Source organism: Ailuropoda melanoleuca, chromosome 10 (assembly GCF_002007445.2).
Source record: "Ailuropoda melanoleuca isolate Jingjing chromosome 10, ASM200744v2, whole genome shotgun sequence".
Lineage (NCBI taxonomy): Eukaryota > Metazoa > Chordata > Mammalia > Carnivora > Ursidae > Ailuropoda > Ailuropoda melanoleuca.
Genome location: NC_048227.1, coordinates 88062223 through 88081745, shown reverse-complemented (window position 1 = coordinate 88081745; position 19523 = coordinate 88062223). Strand labels below are relative to the sequence as shown.

General features: G+C 38.2%; 1 protein-coding gene across 15 annotated transcripts in view; it reads right to left on the bottom strand.

Annotated features, from left to right (window-relative positions):
* The window catches only part of AIG1 (androgen induced 1), a 243070-nt gene that overhangs the window by 178604 nt on the left and 44943 nt on the right, over nucleotides 1-19523 (bottom strand). For 14 of the 15 annotated variants that reach the window (XR_004628158.1, XM_002912631.4, XM_011220763.3 and 11 more), the window contains exon 2: nucleotides 6634-6789. Coding sequence is in view for 14 of the 15 variants with exons in the window: in XM_002912631.4 (XP_002912677.1) it covers nucleotides 6634-6789 (156 nt within the window). In the remaining variant the exon portion in view is untranslated. Of the gene's footprint in view, nucleotides 1-960; nucleotides 1595-6633; nucleotides 6790-19523 lie in introns of those variants that run through there. The other variant, XM_034669218.1, reaches the window with a different exon arrangement.

Genomic DNA, 19523 nt, shown 5'->3' with positions numbered 1-19523 from the left:
GAGCTCCATGTACCCACAAATAATTATTGACTTGACTAGAGCTTCTGTCCTTTGAATGTTCTGATATAAATGTGTGGTTTCCACTGCTGTGTGATTAAAAGTGGGCACATACGGAAAATGTTGTTAAAGTGTGATCATTTTTTGTTTTGAAGAAATTTGTCTTGCAAGCACTGAGCAAGCTGACTGCTCTGAGTCTCCATGAATGTGTACCAATTAAATAGGTCACTTAGGCAGAAAATCTTTGGTTTCCATTTAGGAGACAAAAATATATAAGATGGTTGAGAAGCAACCTGGTTCCCTATCAGGTACATCTGTCTAATCACATTATGTCCTTGGTCTTTGGAAAAGGCTATCCAAAAAATGATGTAAGACCACTCACCTAGGTTAGACAATTATAGTCTCCTGAGTATTTCTCCTGGTAGGGGAGGGAAAAGTTCATTTTGTTTAGTGATCTTGAAGGAATGCCCATCTGTGAAACTTTCCTGTTAGGCAATCCAACTCACACTCACTTCAGTGCAGGAAGAAAGCGTATGATTGATTCAACCCAAAATGAACTGGGTTTTGCCATAAAATATGACCTAACAAATATCACATTTTTAACTTCAAAGGTGAAGAGAAAGGAAAAGGGCATTTGATGAAACTTAAAACATCAATGAAGGCTTGAAAAAAACAAAGAGTTTGGTTTTAGGTACTTGTGTGAAATTTTAATTAAGAGAGGATCAGTGGATTATATTAAGTGAATTTTTATATTAAATCCAGAGTTTGTAGAATAAAGTAAATAATGTGCTTTTTTAAAATTTCCCCTTAATATCAAAACAGAGGGAAAAGCATTTGCTTCATACACTCTCAAACAGAATGAAATTTCCTTCCTTTATGTGTTACATTAATAGATATTAATATTAGTAGTTAATATTAATTAATGTTTGTTTTCCATTTAAGCCAATATCTTACTTGAAAATCATGTTTTTTAGATTGTAGGGATACGATGATCTGAATTCGTATGCTTCACAACATTCTTCTGAATAACGGCTTAGAGTTTGCTGGTATGTCAATAAACGAAGATTTACAGAATCACTTTTTGAAAATACTTGCTAGATACTTTTTCTTTAAGTTTGCATTTGAGATTTCAAATTACGTTTTCCATATTTTCTAAGGAAGCAGGTATCACACAAGCCCCATCACAAGCAAAAACAAGTTTTCGAGGTATCTAGACTAGGTTGGAACATATAAAATCTTCACCACGTCTTTACAAGAACATACTTATAACACCAGAGATGGTTACTGAACAAATATCTTTGAGGCTAAACTCAGATAAAAAGCCCAAATTCCAGAAAAACTTATCTTGGCACATGTTGGTTGGCTTGGGATACACTGGATGCCCATCCCTGGTTAGAACAATCCAAATCTCCAGGTCCTTTTCGGACCCACTCCCCCGCTCTCTACAGAGAGGGGCATCCTCATCTTCACCCATCAGTCAAGGTTAGTTTAGCAGCAGCCCAGCTTCTGGTCTAGAGCAACCCAAAGTGTCACCAGGGACCAAGATGTACCAGGGAGGTGGTGAGATTTGATGACATGTCTCGTGCAAGCTGAGAAGCTGCAAATGAATGGGATACATGCACTTGAATTAATTGAGAAAGTGTGAGACCTCTTTGTCATTAAAGGGGCTATTTTGGATAGCAGCTGGAGACACATTTAGAAGTTCTGAGAGAAGCAATTTCATACTCAACGCTCTCAATTTTTTTTGCTATTCTTCTTCTTTTTCTTTATCTTTTTGTTTGTTTCTTTGCTTGGTTGGTTGCAAGTCTTAGCCAATTCTCTTAACTAGAAGGGTATCTGCTAACACCAAAGTCAACAAATTCACAGGAGACAAAAGACATTCTTGGTTTGATCGCTCCTAATAAACTTCAGGGCTTCCAGACCACATAATGTCATAGAGTTATTTGTAATGCTTCTTTAAAAGGGTGACAGGGTTCAGAAATAAACTGCACATGGTAAGAAGAGCCTCCCATGGGTTATCCCTGCAAAATGAGTTGCAAGGCTTTGGGAGTGGTGGTGGTTTCCGGCCATTAGCGTTGCTAATCAAGGCCAGCTTTGCATTTATGGGAATCTACACAAATCAGGATGATACATGCTATGTTCACTCAAGCAACCCTGCCTGATTTCTTCAAGGTTATGCTCAAACAAAACTTTACTCCAATTATCTTTGATTGGAATGCTTCATTGTTTTTATATATCCTAGAGATAGAGTCTATGATGCATTAGGTCCACGGGTCACAAAAATCATATTTAGTGCTTCATGCCCACATAAAGCAATTACTGTCAACTCTCAATTAGCCTTGTTATTGAAGGAAGCATTAGTGGAGACAACACAAATCCTAGATAACCTACCCATGTCTTTCTTGCTGCCACAGTTGCAGCTGAGGTGAGAGAGAGAGAGAAAGAGAGAGAGATAATGGGAGCGCCAGGCAAAGCTTGGGGCTCAGAGGTCTCTTCAGGAAAATTTGAGCAGAGCTGTCACTCTGCCCCCTTATCATGCCCCTTGCCTTTCCGCCCTGCATTGGGAAGCAAAAATAACATTACTTTCCCTGCAAACTTCTGGCTGACAAACAAAAGATGAGGAGCAGAGGAAGCCAGGAGAAAGTGGGGTTGGGGGGAGGTACTCTGTGAGGCTGGCAATCACCGGTAGTCACCGGTAGTCAGAGCCTGGAGGCCGCTGGGGACCATAGGCAGGATCTAAGTGGGGGCCTGTGCACCTTGCTCCTTAGGAAGCTCCAGCCATACCCAAGGCTCTCGGGGCGCAGGGCGAGTGCTCGGGAGTTTTGTCCTTTTGGGTTCTGACTGTGTCAACCAACATGGTAAAAGGTGTTTAATTACAAATGTCATAATTAATCGCTCGCACACATGATAAGTATTCTTACACCACAAATGCCTACAGGTAGAAGGACATGCCCATCAAGTCAGGTCCCAGGCATTGATGCTACTCCTATCCTTCAGATGAAATGTCCCCGGCCAGGAGCCACAGGAACAGTAAAGACGACACCTCTTTAAGTGATTCCAAATGGCTCTGCTCCAGAAAGGCTTTGAATTTTAACAAGGAAGAAAAACTTCAGTGATAAAACCATATGGAAATTCCAGACCCTTGTGAGCAATGGGGGGTGTGGCGGAGACACAGGAGGGGCAGGGGAGAAACTCGGAAATCACAGAAAAGACAAGGGAACACTGGAAAGGAAAGCTAGGAAATTAACTTGGGCAAAGAAAGGCGAAAAATCATAAAATTTTGTTTTAATGAAAAAATAGTTTGTGTTAAAATGCTTAGAAAGAGACATATTTGTGCCCTTTAAAAATATGACTTTGCTATAAAATGAATAGAGTGTGGCTGGAAAGAAGCCATTTATCAGTTTTTTTGCCTTAGAATGAATTTCTGTGTATTAGCTTGAGAAACTGGGGAAATGGAAAAAAGTCAAATTACAGTAAGAAACAGTGGAAAATGTAAGAAGATTTCTGCAGAATATTGGCCAGATTCTTCCTAAAACCAAAGAGAAAGAGAGACAGAGAGCAATGTAACAGAGGGACCTCAAAAAGTATGACACAGCAATCGTACTACTAGGGATTTACCCCAAAGTACAAGCATAGTGATCCGAAGGAGCACCTGCACCCCAATGTTCATAGCAGCAATGTCCACAATAGCCAAACTGTGGAAAAAGCCCAGATGTCCTTGGGCAGATGAACGGATAAAGAGGATGAGGTATACACACACACACACACACACACACACACACACACACACAAAATGGAATATTACTCAGCCATCAGAAAGGATGAATACTTACCATTTACATTGACATGGATGGAACTGGAAGGTATTATGCTGAGCTAAATAAGTCAGTCAGAGAAAGACAATTATCATGTGGTTCCACTCATATGTGGAATATAAGAAACAGTGCAGAGGATCATAGGGGAAGGCAGGGAAAACTGAATGGGAAGAAATGAGAGAGGGAGACAAACCATGAGAGACCCCTAAATACAGGAAAAAAACTGAGGGTTGTTGGAGGGGAGATGGGTGGGGGGATGGGGTAACTGGGTGATGGGTATTAAAGAGGGCACGTGATGTGATGAGCACTGGGTGTTACATGCAACTGATGAATTACTGAGCTCTATATCTGAAACTAATGATACACTATATGTTGGCTAATTGAATTTTAAATAAATTTAAAAAAAGAAAATAGTTCAGGAAAAAGAAAAGATGAGTGGCTGTAAAGGGAAACTGACACAAAATAATGGGGAAGATTATGAAAAATGTAAATACTGACTATAAAGTATCAGTGGGTAAGCCAAAAATAAGAGTTAAAGAAATGAGTGAAGCTGCCCATCTAATTGAGTCATTATTCTTTAAATTCTTCTGCGAAACTCATCAGGTAGGGAAGATACATACATATGCAATGAAATGTGATGTTGTGACTTCTGGGTTAAAAAGAAGGGATGAAATTAAAAATATAATCAATTCTCGTCCCTTTTTCAAAACACAGAGAAAACAAAAATAGCGAAACAGAGGAAAGTATCAAATGTAATCAAACAAACAAACAAAAAGTCCCCCATCCTTTTTACAAACCATGAAGAATACATGGACCCAATTCAGGAAGGACCTTGAAAGCTGACATATATCTCAAATCTCAAGCAGGTGCAAAAAGTTTCTGGCCAAAGTAATGTCAAAAATGTCTAAAGGGCGTATGCAATGTGTCTTTGATGAGAGTGGTAAGAGGCACAGTTTAAGCCCTAGAGACACAGTTTAATCCGGCACAACAGAGGGAGAGGCAGAGCTAAGAGAAAATGTGTTAATATTGTATTCCTATTTACTTTCATATTGTGTTACTGTATTCCTTCTAGTCAAGGAAGACTTCCAGAGGCAATGACATGCCTATAGAAATTCCAAGGGAATAAGCCAGTAAAAAGAAACGAAACACACACAGACCTGGATTTTCTAGATAATGCCTTCATGCACAGAGTACCAATCTTCATACTTTATGCCAATGGAAATTTTCTCTTAGATGATTATTCTGATAAAAAGTATTTGAATTTTATATGTCAAGTCCAAAGAAGAAAATACTAAATAATATGGAAAGCATCTACTCTGTCAGGTTAAGCAACAGAATTTGAGAGATTTGCTAGATGGTTTCAATCTGAGCACCCATTTATGTTCTCAAAGGAAAAAGACTACAGAATGAGCAGAAGAGTGTGACCAGATTATAAGAATCTCCTTGTGTTGCTTTCAAGAGCTAAGGACTACTTCATCTGAGAAAATACAATTCAGTACATAGAAAAAGCAATTCAGTGACGGTCTGGGTGCTCACTAACTGGTCTTAGAGCAAGCATCTTCTGCCAGCTTTAAACCTGGTAAGTATGAGTAAGAGCTACTGGAAGGATTTTAAAAAACACCTTTCTGACTCTGCTTTCCATGGACCTTGGGCTTGAAACACATGCTAGACTAGATCACCTGGGCTGCTGTTTTTCCTATGTGTTGGCTGGCAAAGGAAAGGTCTGAATTTCAATTAGGTAACACGCACTTCCTTGTTTTCACAATCTGAGACTTATGGAGTTCTTTCCCTCTTTTCTTGGTGATCCTCAGATTAAAATCTATGGAATTTCTTGAGGCCCTGGCCCTTTAAAGAAACATGGACAGACAATGGACGATTGACGAACTTGTGAAGGAAGTCAAGCAATGGAGGGAATCTAACAGAAAATAATGAAAATCAATGAAGCCAGAACAGACCCAAGCATCAAACAGCATTTACTTAAGTGATGTTAGCCAATGGCATAGTCAGGTGAGCAAAGCAGTATGAGCTGATGCTGACTTCCTCTCTCAAGTTCAAAAAATACTAGAATGGTCATAGACCCAAGGACCATACATTTCAAGTTTGGGCTGCTAAAGAAACTGCTATGGGTTGAACTGTGTGTCCCTAAAATTCATATGTTGAAGTCCTAACCCCCCAGTACCTGGGAATGTGACTGAATTTGGAGGCAGGGCCTTTAAAGAAGCAATTAAGGTTAAATGAGGTCAGTGAGGGGCCCTAATCTGATATGACTGATGTCCTGACAGGAAGAGGAGTTTAGGGGCGCCTGGGTAGCGCAGTCGTTAAGTGTCTGCCTTTGGCTCAGGGAGTGATCCCGGCATTCTGGGATCGAGTCCCACATCGGGCTCCTCTGCTGGGAGCCTGCTTCTTCCTCTCCCACTCCCCTGCTGTGTTCCCTCTCTCACTGGCTGTCTCTCTGTCAAATAAATAAATAAATAAAATCTTCAACAAAAAAAAAAAAAAGGAAGAGGGGTTTAGGACATGGACACCTACGTGAGGAGAATATGTGAGGACACAGGGAGAGGAGGCCATTTACAAGCCAAGGACAGAGGCCTCACAAGAAATCAACCTTGCAGATGCCTTGATCTCACACTTCTAGTTTCCAGAACCGTGAGAAAAGAAATGTGGTGTTGTTTAAGCCCCCAAGTCTGTGGTGCTTTGTGAGGGTAACCCTAGCAAACTAATTCAGAAACCTGCTATATAATCGACCCATCTTTTTCTCTTAGAAGTCTGAAATAAGACCCAAGTTTCTTTTGTGGTTAGATGCATTCTACATCATACTCACAATCCCAACAGGAAAGGCCAATACGGCTAACATCCAGTCCCGGAGCGAGATGAGCTTCTTGAGCTGCCTTTCTTGTTCTTGGTTCCCACTTCCTCTAGTCAGGAGACTGGAAAGATCAGTCAGCACGCAAATGCCAAAAAAGACAGCCTGGATGACCTGGAGGGAGACAACATTTGGGTTAGTCAGGAAGACCTAAAGAGGCCCCAGCTGTAAGACAGCAAATGACTGACAACTTTGCAACATGACACATGATAAGAGAAGATCAGAAGCATATTTAAAAAGCTGGCCCGACAAAAAAGAGTAAGATATTTGCAAATTGCTACATAGGTGAGAAAATTCATCCTAAAAACACTGCTTCCATTTTTGCTCACCTCAGGACAAATGTGAAGTATGCATGCACATACATTTGATACAAGCAGTATCAAATATTATAACAACATGTTCATTATTTTGAAAATATGGTATCTGTGATCTAGTTCTGTTGACTAGTGTGGTTTAACAAACATCGAGGAAGCGCTAAGAAAAGAATCAGGGTAGCCTGAATAATAAACGAGACACTTTTGTCTGAATGTGAAGAACTCTTCCTATGCTTTAATCTCCTAGATTTAGAAATTTTCTCACCAAAGGAAGGGGTAGAAAGCTTCTAGTCCTTGAGTCACAGAGAAACCAACTGAATGCAATAATCAAAACTGGTACAGGGTGATTTTCTGTTGTGAAGCCTGAACGATATGACCTCCTTCTCAGGTTTTCTGTTTTGATTAAATAAATTCTTCCCAAAGTAAGATAAACAGAGATAACCCACACCATATTCCCAAAAAAGCTTTCAGCTGTACATTCCCAAATCAATTACAAATGAAATTACTTACATCAACTACGTGTAACTTGGACTACCATGGGGGAGGACACTGAAACACTACAATTCAGTCATCAGTGAAATTCCTGAAGTGGGGGCAAAAGTATTGATGATCCAGAGCTGTGAGTAGAGGCAGGAAGCATACTGTCATATAGCTTAGCAAATGATCATTCAAATTAGGGAAAGGGAAGAAAATATATTCCCTGGGCTCAAAGTGACCTCCATTTAGCACCAAGAATAGATTCAGCGTAATTTTTCTGGCTTCCTTTACCAGAAATCATTTACTGATGGTATATTTGTAAAAGATACAACTTTACTCATTACCTCTTTAGAAAACAACAAAAAGTTTTGTGTAAATGTCCATGTTGTCAGTGGAAAGAATCTGTGATTGAGTGGATGAGTGGATGAGTTCCTCACTGAGGCACAGAACAAAGGGAAGAAAGACCTTCAAAATCACATGTTCCCATCCTTTAGCATCGCACTGGCACACTCAGATTGTCAATCATTCTGTTCAAAGTCTTATCTAAGCCATTTTGAAAATTCTGAATCATGGAGATTCCATTGCTGGCCTTAGTCAAATAAACAAAAATCCTGTAGTATTTTTCCATATAATAAAATTGCTGTGGTCTACCAAGCTCACCAAATCCTGCCATTATTAGCCAATCTTAGCTAAAGTAATGCTTTATTCCTTCTCATAACTTAGTCTGTCTTTTAGCTTCAGTGACTTAAGGTTTATTGTTATTCTTTCTACAACCAGAAAAACCAGAGTGGGAGAAGCTGAGTCTGCCATAACCGAGCACGGCCCAACTGAAGGGTTGGCAAGAATCATGTTGTGATGACCAGAAGTAATTTCAATGACTCTGAATAATTTCACACTTAGGAAAACTCTCCATACCATATCTTATCACTTTAGATGTTTGATCTTGATGTCAACCCTAAGGGGTTTTGAGAAATTGGAGTGGCCAGGCTGGGGAATAATAGTCTCCATGCCAATTTGGCCCGTGAACATATTAAAAGATGTCCTACTTGATCAATTATCAGGGAAATGCAAATGTAGATGACAATGAGATAGCATTTCTCACTCATATAATTATCTATAATTTAATTCTGACAATACCACTGGTAATAAGGATGTAGAACAACTGGAAACCCTATGGTGGGAATGCAACTTGGGACAACCCCTTAGAAGAATACTTGGCAATGTCTAGTGATTTAAAGGTGCATATACTCTATCATCCAGTGACTTCATTACAGAGGGTGTTCCCTTACTGAAACTCTCATACATGTGTTCTTGTCACTTGCACACCAAAGTTAATTTCTGCATTCATTGCTTCAAAAAAGTCTGCCTATATGTCTCATTTATTGACTGGATAAATAAAGAGTGCTATATCCATACAGTGGAATTCTAAGTACATATAAACTTTTCATTCTCACAACAAAACATTAAACAAAAAAAGGAAACAAAAAATTGCTACATTTTGATATTAAATTTCAAAAAACTGCAAAGATAATTTTAAGGATACATGTATATAAAGTAAAATATGAAGAAATGCATGGAATTAATAGCACTGAATTCAAGTAACTCTACAAGGAGGATAAGACTTGGGGTACCTGCATGGCTTAGTTGATTAAGAAACAGCCTTCAGCTCTGGTTGTGATCCCAGGACCCTGGGATCCCCCATCAGGCTCCTTGCTTCTCCCTCTCCCTCTGCCCTTCCCTCTTCTTGTGTGCTCACTCTCTCTCATGAATAAATAAAATCTTTAAAAAAAAAAAAAAAGGAGGATAAGACTGGAGGAAGGACACAAGGGCCTCAACTCTATCAATAATACTTTATTTCTTAAGTTGATTATTTAGGTATATTAAAGTTTATTGTATTATTTTCTATGTACTTCATTATTATGAAATATTTCCAAATAACTTAAAAATAAAAGGTAAAAAAAGTGGTTTTCAAACTTTGGGGATGTAGTTGGCTAGCCTCTTTCAGTTGTTTTCCTTCTAATTCCGTTTCCTCTATTTTAAAGATAGGCTAGTAATAGCAGGATTTAGTGAGCTCCAAATGAAGTGAATTTTAAAATTTCATGATCAAGTAATTACTACCAGAGTTGCCTTCCCACTAAGAACAACTAGACATTTGTACGAAATATATAAATCAGCTTTTTCATATACAGAACTTTTTCCTCTGCAATCAGCAAAAGAAATCTATTTTTTTAATTAAATGGCTCACCTGATGAGGTCAGACCCCCTTGAATAATTCTCCTTTTGCCACATAAAGTAATGTAATTACAGAGTTGGTTGTATTCACAGGATCTTCCAAAACCCCACGGGAGGAGATTATGCAATGGTGAATATCACTGAAAGTCATTTTATTATTCTACATACCACAAGCTGTGGGTTAAACATTTTTCCGAGCTTACTCAGAATGGAGAGTTATTCCAGGTCTGACCAGAGAGGCCTTACTGACTACAGCAAGCATTCAGTAGAGACCTAAGAAGTTTATTACCTAAATAGTGATGCTAAAGTAGCCTTGAAATAAAGGTTACTTTACATCCACCCCAATAATACTTACAAAGAAGCAGAAAAAAAAAAATCAAGCCGATCTAAAAGTAACTTAAATACCTGCAAAACAAAATTCTACAATTTTTAAAGGAATATATCAAAATCCAGACATTCAACAATGTCCAACATTACAATATGCAACATCTAATCAAAAATTACTAGACTTTTCATGAAGTAAAAAAATCTTTAACCAAGAGGAATCCAATTAAATAAAAACATATCAAAATGACAGAAATACTGGAATTAGGAGACAGGAACATAAATCACTAAGTTAAAGTAAGTTCAAGAAGTTAAATGAAAATAATGAGTGAAAATTAAAAAGACATTAAAAAGAACCAAACTAGGGGCACCTGGGTGGCTCAGTAGGCTATGTAGCTGCCTTCGGCTCAGGTCACGATCTCGTGCTCCTGGGACTGAGCTCCACATCAGGCTCTCTGCTCAGCAGGGAGTCTGCTTCTCCCTCTCCTTCTGCCCCCACACCCCACTCGTGCTTTCTCAGTCTCTCTCAAATAAATAAAATCTTTAAAAATAAAATCATCATAATAATAAAAAGAACCAAACTGAACATCTGAAAATTAAAGACATTGCCTGAAACTTAAGTCACTGGGTGGAAATAATAGTGTATTGGACACTGCGGAAGAAAAATTTAAAAATTGAATATATACCAATGTAAACTACCCAAAATGAATCAGAGAAAGAAAAAGGTTTTAAAAATCAACAGAATCTCAAGGAACTGTGAGAAAATGTCAAGCAGACTAACCTACGTGTATCGGAGCCCTAAAGGAGCAAGGAGGGAGACATGTAGAAAAAGTATTAGAAGAAGTAATGGCTGAAGTTATTCCAAAACTTCATTAAAACTATAAACCTACAGATCCAAAAAACAAAACAAATGGAGTAGACACAAAGAAAACTACATTGAGGCACAGTATGATCAAATGTTGAAAATCTGTAACACCTTAAAGCCCCTGGAGGAGGGGTGCCTAGGTGGCTCAGTCAGTTGAGGGTCTGACTCTTGATTTTGGCTCAGGTCATGATCTCAGAGTCCTGAGATCCAGCCCTATGTCAGGCTTTGCAGCTAGCAGGAAGTCTGCTTGAGGATTCTTTCCCTTCCCCCACTTGTGCATGCACCCGCTCTCTCTTTCTTCTAAAATCAATAAATAAATCTTAAAAAAAAAAAAAACTGGAGGAAAAAGACATATCACATTCAGAAAAATAAAGATAAGAAATTTCACAGACTTCTCACGTAAAACAACACAAGCCAGAAATCATTGGAATGATAACCTTAAAGGCCTATAAGGGGGAAAATTTCTCGAAGGTGAAAGACTTTTTCAGACTAACAGAAGCTGAAAGAACTTCTTGTCAATAGAGTTTCACTACAAGAAATGTCAAAGGAATGGAAAGCATGATACCAGATAATAATTTCAAATCTATACAAAGCAACGATAATTGCTAAAAATAGTAAATATGTGGATAAAATAGAAAAGATTTATCTTTTAATTTGTTATTTTTTAAAAAGATAATTGACTAGTTAATATGCAAAAATATGAGAACCTATTGTGAGGATTTAAACATATTTAGAAATAAAATTATAATGGCACAAAGGGAAAGAGAGAAGGAATGGAAGGCATAGGTTGTTAAGTTTTTAATTTTACACAAAGTGGCCTAATATTATTTGGCAGCAGACAGTGCTAAGTTAGGGTGTGTACCTTAAACCCTAGAGGAACCACTAAGAGAATAAAATGGAGATCTTCAGCTAATGCATTAGTTGTCTGTGCTGCATAACCAATTACCACAAATGTAGCAGCTTAAAACACCACCAGTTTATTCATTCACAGTTCTATACTTCTGTCAGAAGCCTGGCTTCTATGCCATTAAAATCAAGGTATTGGTCAAGCACGGTTCTTATCTGGAGGCTCAAGGAAAGGAGCTTCCAAGCTCATTCTAGCTGTTGGTAGAATCCAGTCCCTTTTGACTACAAGACTGAGTTTCATACTTCCTTTCATGTGTTGGCCAGTCATTCTCAGCTCCTTGGATCTGCTCTCCAACACTTGCACCTTCTCCCACCTCCCAGTCCTCAAATCCAGCAACAGGATATCAGATTCTTCTTGTGCCTCCGATCTCTCCGACTTTCCCTTTGCCATCAGTTTGAAAAAGCTTTCTGCCTTTAAGGTCTCATGTGATAAGATCAAGCCCACATGAGTGATGTCCTCTTCTTAAGCCCAACTGTGCCATACATCATAATACAATCAGAGAAGTTTTATCTCATTAAATCACAGGTTCTCGGGGTTAGAGTAGGGCATCTCTGGGAGCTAATTTAGAAACTCTATCACAACTAATAAGCTAATACTGGAAATAAAATGGAATAGTAACAGTACATTAGGGTAATCCAAAAGAAGTCAGAAATTGGGAAAAAGAAACAAAAAAAGGACTGGCTGAGGGGCGCCTGGGTGGCACAGCGGTTAAGCGTCTGCCTTCGGCTCAGGGCGTGATCCCGGCGTTATGGGATCGAGCCCCACATCAGGCTCTTCCGCTATGAGCCTGCTTCTTCCTCTCCCACTCCCCCTGCTTGTGTTCCCTCTCTCGCTGGCTGTCTCTATCTCTGTCAAATAAATAAATAAAATTAAAAAAAAAAAAAAGGACTGGCTGAGAGAAAAAAAACAGTAAGATCTCAGACTTGAACTCAATAATGCCTATAATTACATTACATTACAAATGGTCTAAACTCTCCCAATTAATATCAGAGATTGACAGACTGCATTTAAAACACAAACAAAAAGCACTTTAAGTCAATAGATATGGATTTGTTAAAAGTAAATGGATGTAAGCACCAATTTTAAGAAAGCTGGAATAGCTATATTAACATGGAAAAGTAGGTTTCAAGATAAAGGATGTTACCAAAAATAAAGAGAAACATTTCATAATGATAAAAGGGCAATTCCTTAAGAGAGCATAATGATCTTAAAAAGTAAAATATGGGGCTAAATTACTCAATAAATATTTAATAATAATTTAACAATGAAATAATTCATTGATTCTTGGGAAATAGGTGGTTTTATGAAGATTTAAAAGAAAAGGAGAGGAGAAACCTTAAAATGCAGGAGGGAAAAAAAGGAAGGGGAGAAACAGTATCTCATATTCGAGAAGAGAAAAACAAAAGTAATTCTGCAAATACAAATGTAACAGTCTAAATAACAGTTTGCCAAACTTGTAAGATTAATTGTATTACGAAGTCTTAATGCCCTTCTACGGTTGATCCATCTTCTTATCCAGTGGTGTCAATTGACACAGCAGTCCCCTCACTATTACCTGGTAGCTACCCTGTCCCTGTCTGTAGACCTCTCCACTGGCTCTCCCCACCTTGTGACCCCAGTAGGGCCCCCACCTCACCTGAAATATGGAAGACTTCTCCAATGAGTTTGTGGAGTTCAGAGAAAGGAAGTACCACAAAATGATTTTCTCCTCATTTCCAACCATCAGGAGACAGAGAGGAACTTGTTGGGTTTTGTTAGATTTTTTTTTAACTCATAATTTTCAAAAGATAATCCCTAAAATTTATAGAACAGTCCACCATCCCCTAGGGAGAAGCACAGACTGACTTCTGCTTGTATTGCTCATTTAAGCAGTCAGCCAATACTGCTAAGTTAACACCTTAGATTCCTGCTACTTCACTAGAATTTGATTTGAGCTGACAGCCAACAAATCACATCAGAGACAATTTTACTCTATTGCCTATATGTATCATGTTGTCCACTGCAACTTAAAATTCATTAAATTAACTTAAGAATGGGAAAGTCCTATGGAGATGCACAAGTGAATCTTAAGTAGGATTACCTTGAAGCATTATTTGGCTCCAGCCATTCTGCAGAGCTGGCATTTCCAAACCATCAACTCAGCATGACACACATATACACCATCTGGCTTTGAGTTCTTAGCAGGCTGGCTGCTCTTATTATTTTGTATCACGTGTAGAAATGAAGTGGTCAAATGTACCATATCTCTCCAAGAAATATAAATAGGAATTTATCAGAATGAAAAAGAAAATTCCCAGGATATTTTGAACTCACTCTAGTATTTGTGCCTCTAGAATGTTCTCTACTGTTGAATAATTCCTTCTGCATCTTCTCTCCACCCCCTCAACACTCTGTCAGGAAGTAATAGATTATTTACTGAGTCATTTTAGGTTTAGGATTCATTTCCACAAGTATGGAAATGTACCCAAATCCCATTCATACTCTTATCTTTTCTTACGCATGAGTGGTTTTCATTAAATTAACTTAATATTATTTTCCTTTTTTCTCTGGAATGCACTAAACTACTACAATTCTGCTTCTAGTATAGGGCAAATTCATTAGACTTCTACCATTTATTCCCCAACATATACGATATGGTTTACCCAGAATAGGTTTTATTGCATTTCATTAGATCATCTTCAATGTCCTCACTTACATGTAATTACACCAAAGCTTTAGTCTGTATATCAGGTTATGTCATTATTATAATTAGTTTCCAATTTACGTTTCCATCTAACAGGCCAATCTCAGCAAGAACAAAGAATGCACCAAAGTAGGAAAAGCAGCATTTTAAGTAAGGAATACAAATCATTGTTTATGTGAATTTTTAAAGACCACAGTATGGCTGTCTTGACCACTGGGAGTAGGACTTCCAATGACATGTATGTATCATGTACCATGCTTTGATTATATTGGATTTCATAAGATTAACATAAAGAATACCATCATATTTGAAAATGTTGCTTATTTTAAAGTTAATTTAGACATGGTAGACCGAAGAAACAAGAAGACAGAACTCTAAGGGGAAGCAGTGGACAATGGAGTGATGTGGATCATGGGAAAAACAGATGGAAAAAAGGCAGTAAGATTTACAGGTGTCATAAGGGAGGGCCTGGAGGAGCCCCCTGTATGAGGATCAGGGCATTAACTAAAGGGAGATTTAGATAAAGACAAGAGCAATTCATGGCAATATCTGTGTTCAGTGAAGAGTGAATTTGACTGGAGTGAACATGTGGAAAGGATATAAGGGCCATAAACTAGCAATACTATAAAACATAGCCTTCAAGGAATTCCTCCTCTATTCCACAAATATCATACTTTTAATAGCACATAATTCCTTCTCCATTATTAAGATCAAGAGTGAATGCCCAAGATATTTCAGCGCCATGAGACAGTGACTCAGTATGAAGTCAAATCAGTGAATTCTGCAAGGATCTCCTTTGCATTTGTTTCCAGTGCCTTCTTTGCCTGAGACATCTGAATATATGTAGCAATTCTACCACCCCAGAAGTCCATCAGCTATAGGGCGGAGACAATCAGTTGCACGTTTGGATGCTACTTTGTAGAGAAATCAACGCATTTAAAACTACCCCAGGCTCCCTCTGCCTCCCTCATCCACTGAGACTGTACCCATCACATGCACCGGCTGGTGAATTTTCCTCTACTGCCTGCCCCTGAACAAGCCAAGATGGCTCTCTCACTAGTGACTGTAACTCCATTTTTCTAAGTCTGCCATTTAAGTGGTGTGCTGTAAGCCCAAGGTTTTTCAAGAAATCTTCACCACAAACATTTTTGAGGAGATGGACTCACTGCATCATCAAGCCCGTGGTTTTCAGAATGTGATTTAGAATCCTTGCCCATGCACACAGACATTTACCTCATACTGCTCTATCTCATTACTGAAAATCGATGAAGTAAGCCATAAGTCACCACTGGCAAGCAATCCATTCAGACAGAAAGAAAAATAAGCTTTTCAGTCAGAAATAACGCACTTCGATAAGCAGCTTCGGAAAGGAAATCTTGTCAACAAAATTCATTACAATATCACATAATTGCTTCCAATATATAAGGAGCAAGGAGAACAGTCATCCAAAGAAGGCACTTGGATCTGCTTCACAAAGTAATGGGTGCAATCATACCATGTTCCAGCAACAGCCCATTAAAAGTACAGTGGGGACCTTTCCAGAGACTCCATTCGAATCTGCAAATAATGAGAGAAAATTCCCCTCGGGTGTTCTCACCGCGCTTCACTGATACTATGAGCTACTCGAAACTTGTGTAGGCTTAAAGATTTTTTAAACTATTAATATTAGCATGAAACCCTTTTGAACACTGAATTAAACACACCATTGATTTATTTAACAAATACTTATTGATCACTGTGTACAAAGCACTTAATGAACTAGTAATGCAGAAACTTGGGCTATGAAATGATTGTGTGTTGAGTTACCAATGCGAATGTGTTTAGAAGTGTCTTACTTCTAATTTGGTGGAATCTACATCTGTTAAATACATGATATCTAGATTTAAGCGCAATAATAGTGATAAACAATTACCGAAAAAAATTTTATGTCTTAACACAAATCTGTTCTGGAATGCATTACATTTTCTAACATTGTGAAATGTTATCTTACTACTTTTTACTCATTTCAGCAGAAGATGATTTAAGTGCCAAACGTAATCATTAAAGAGCTAGATAAATCTGAAAACTACATTAAAAAGGATATTGACTTGAATTAAGACCAAATCAGATCTTAATTGATTAGATGATATAGAATCAGATAATCATAACCTGTGCATCATCTATATATAATGAGTTATATATATTAAGAATACATACACATAGACATGTAAAGTTATGTTAATAAAACGGTTATGAAGATGTGGGCCCTGTTCTTAGAAATTTCTATTTTCAATATTTAATAATCTATTGATTTGATCTAACATTGAGTCTGCATAAACGCTATGTCTATAATTGTAGATAACTACTTGGCAGGTAACTGAATGGTTAACATAGTTATAAAGGTGCTTCTCTGTTTCTAGATACTGATTTCTGCCTTCAGAAACAGATCTTTCAGACAAAAATTTCTGGATGGCTTTGAGAGATCTTACTCCCTCTCAGCCAGTATTTGCCCAAATTGGCCAGTGTTCTACCATATTCACTAGTTTAACATATCATTTTGAAGTTTACTGTTAGAGCCTGAAAAGTAGAAGATGAACAATTCTTTTCATGTCTACTATCCACTAGTTCCTGTAAGACTCTACAATATTTACCTCTGGATTGGGAATATTAATTAAATCCCAGAGCCCTTACAGTTTGAGAAAGTATGAAGCTAATGCTCAAAGAAGAGTCTTCCCACCATCCAACTTAATTGACAATGAAAATCTCAGACAAAATTGAAGGTCCCTAAGACATTTTATAATTTCATTAACGACACAGAAGAGTCTGATAATATCAAGTATGGGAGAGGATATGGAACAAATTAGTGGGAGTATAGCTTTGTTCAATCGCTTTGAAAGACAATGGTATTACCTAGTGAAACTGAGGATTCATATATCTATGAATGGTTTTAGGTACATCTCCTGGAATCTGGAGTACACAACTCAGAATGAGATTGGAGGCTTAGATATAGCCTTTCATCCTTCAGGTTAGTATGGAATTAAAGAAAAAAAAAAGTGGTACCACTATTTATTACATTAGGTAAAAAAAGAAATACATTTAATTCTCGGTTACTTAGGTAACAAAGTACATACAGCCATGATTTTTTTTTAATATTTTATTTACTTATTTGTCAGAGAGAGAGAGTGCAAGCATAAGCAGGGGGAGCAGCAGGCAGAGGGAGAAGCAGGCTCCCTGCTGAGCAAGAAGCCCAAAATGGGACTCGATCCCAGGACCCTGGGATCATGACCTGAGCTGAAGACAGATGCTTAACCAACACCCAGGAGTCCCCAGCCATGATTTTTTTTAATGAAGTTATTACCTTTAAGTTTCTCTTAAGAAACAAGCTTTTCTTATAGGTTCAAAAGTAATCCAATGAACATAACTAAACTGTAATGTGATTTTTTAGCTCTTTAAAGACTTGATGACATTTAGAACACTGGAACTGTAAGTTTATGTTAGGTTTTAGAATTGAAATCATTAATTTTTCTTACAAAATGGCAGAGGTTTAATATAAAGAACATTTGAGCTATCATAAGAGAGTAACTGCAAGATGTAACAAGAACTCTAAAAGGTACTCTGTGGCTCAGAGAGAATAAGGAAAAAAGAACTTAGAAGAGGTCATCCTCCCCAAAAATGGGCTTCAGACCTCACTGGAGGAATTGTGTTTGCAGCCTCTTGGATGGTGGGAAAATTCTCTGGGATGCCTGGGCAAGATCTGGTCTATAATCACTGGGCAAGGAGGAAGCAGCCTTCCCAGGTGCAGATGAGCCTTGGCTGATGTGTGGGAGCACGGAAGGCACTGAGCAACCACTGTGGACAGGAGACCTGGAGCACGTGGCGCCCTTCTTGGGAGGGCCACGGGATGTGGTCACTAAGGGTCCGCATACCCCTGCCTATGGCAGGGGAGAAGCAATATTAGACATCCTCCTATCCATGCGGCTGGGGAGCAGCTGGCACCAGTAAGCAAAACCCCTTCCTCCTGCAACGTCCCTTCAGCACCCTCTACTTATCACTATGAAGGAGAAATGCTTAAAAAGTCCAGTCCATTATGGAAAACCAGATATTACAGGGTGAATCTGGAGCTGAGGAACAATATATACTCACTGAATTCACCACAACTTCATTGGTATTTAATAGCACTGAAGACGCTGTTTCATTTATTCTAATGAAACACAGAAGAATCAGGGATGAACATTTGCTTTTAATTATTCAGCCTTGCAACATGAGCCCTACCTCCTGACTTTGGGCCATTTAATTATTTTATGTCATCTTTTATAGAGAGTAAATTAGGAAAATCAATGGAGATATTATCTTAACATGTTAAATATGGTAGAACATTCAAGGTGGTCTATTTTGCTACTAATTTGTGATACTTGCGTTAGACAGAGAAGGCTGAAGTGAATGGCCAAATGAAATTTTACATCTGTGTTGAAATTTAACCAATCATTATCGTAACCTTCCTGCTCATTTCAGAATTGTAATGATAAAAAAATTGAAAACAACCGAAATGGGCACAAATTCAACCATGGAGTTACCTGTATCAACACAGGTGAATCGTTCAAGCATAATGTTGAACAATCAAAGTAAGCTGGAGAAGAAGGAAAAGCTATGATATCATTTAAATAAAGTCCTAAAAGAACTGAATAAAAACCCACAGTATTAGTCCAGGAATACACATGTGGTAAAACTACAAGGAGAAGACAATGATATAAAATGTCATTCACAGCCGAGTTAAACCTCCCTCTCCCCTTACCGGTACACCACTCAGGTCACCTTTTACCTTGTTTTTCTTACCACCTGATTCAAGTATAATGAAATCATCAATAGTGTTGCTGTTTTATAAATACCTAACTCTCTTGTAGGCCAATGAGGGGAGGGTTTGGCTTTAATTCAATATTGCAACCCTTGAGATTGCCACAACATGTGGGGTGTAATATTAATACCTATTTGCCAATTATAGAATTAATACTAGTGGTGACAGCTGAATGGGTGGCAGGGAGCCTGACCTGGGACTGGTGGAAGGATGGC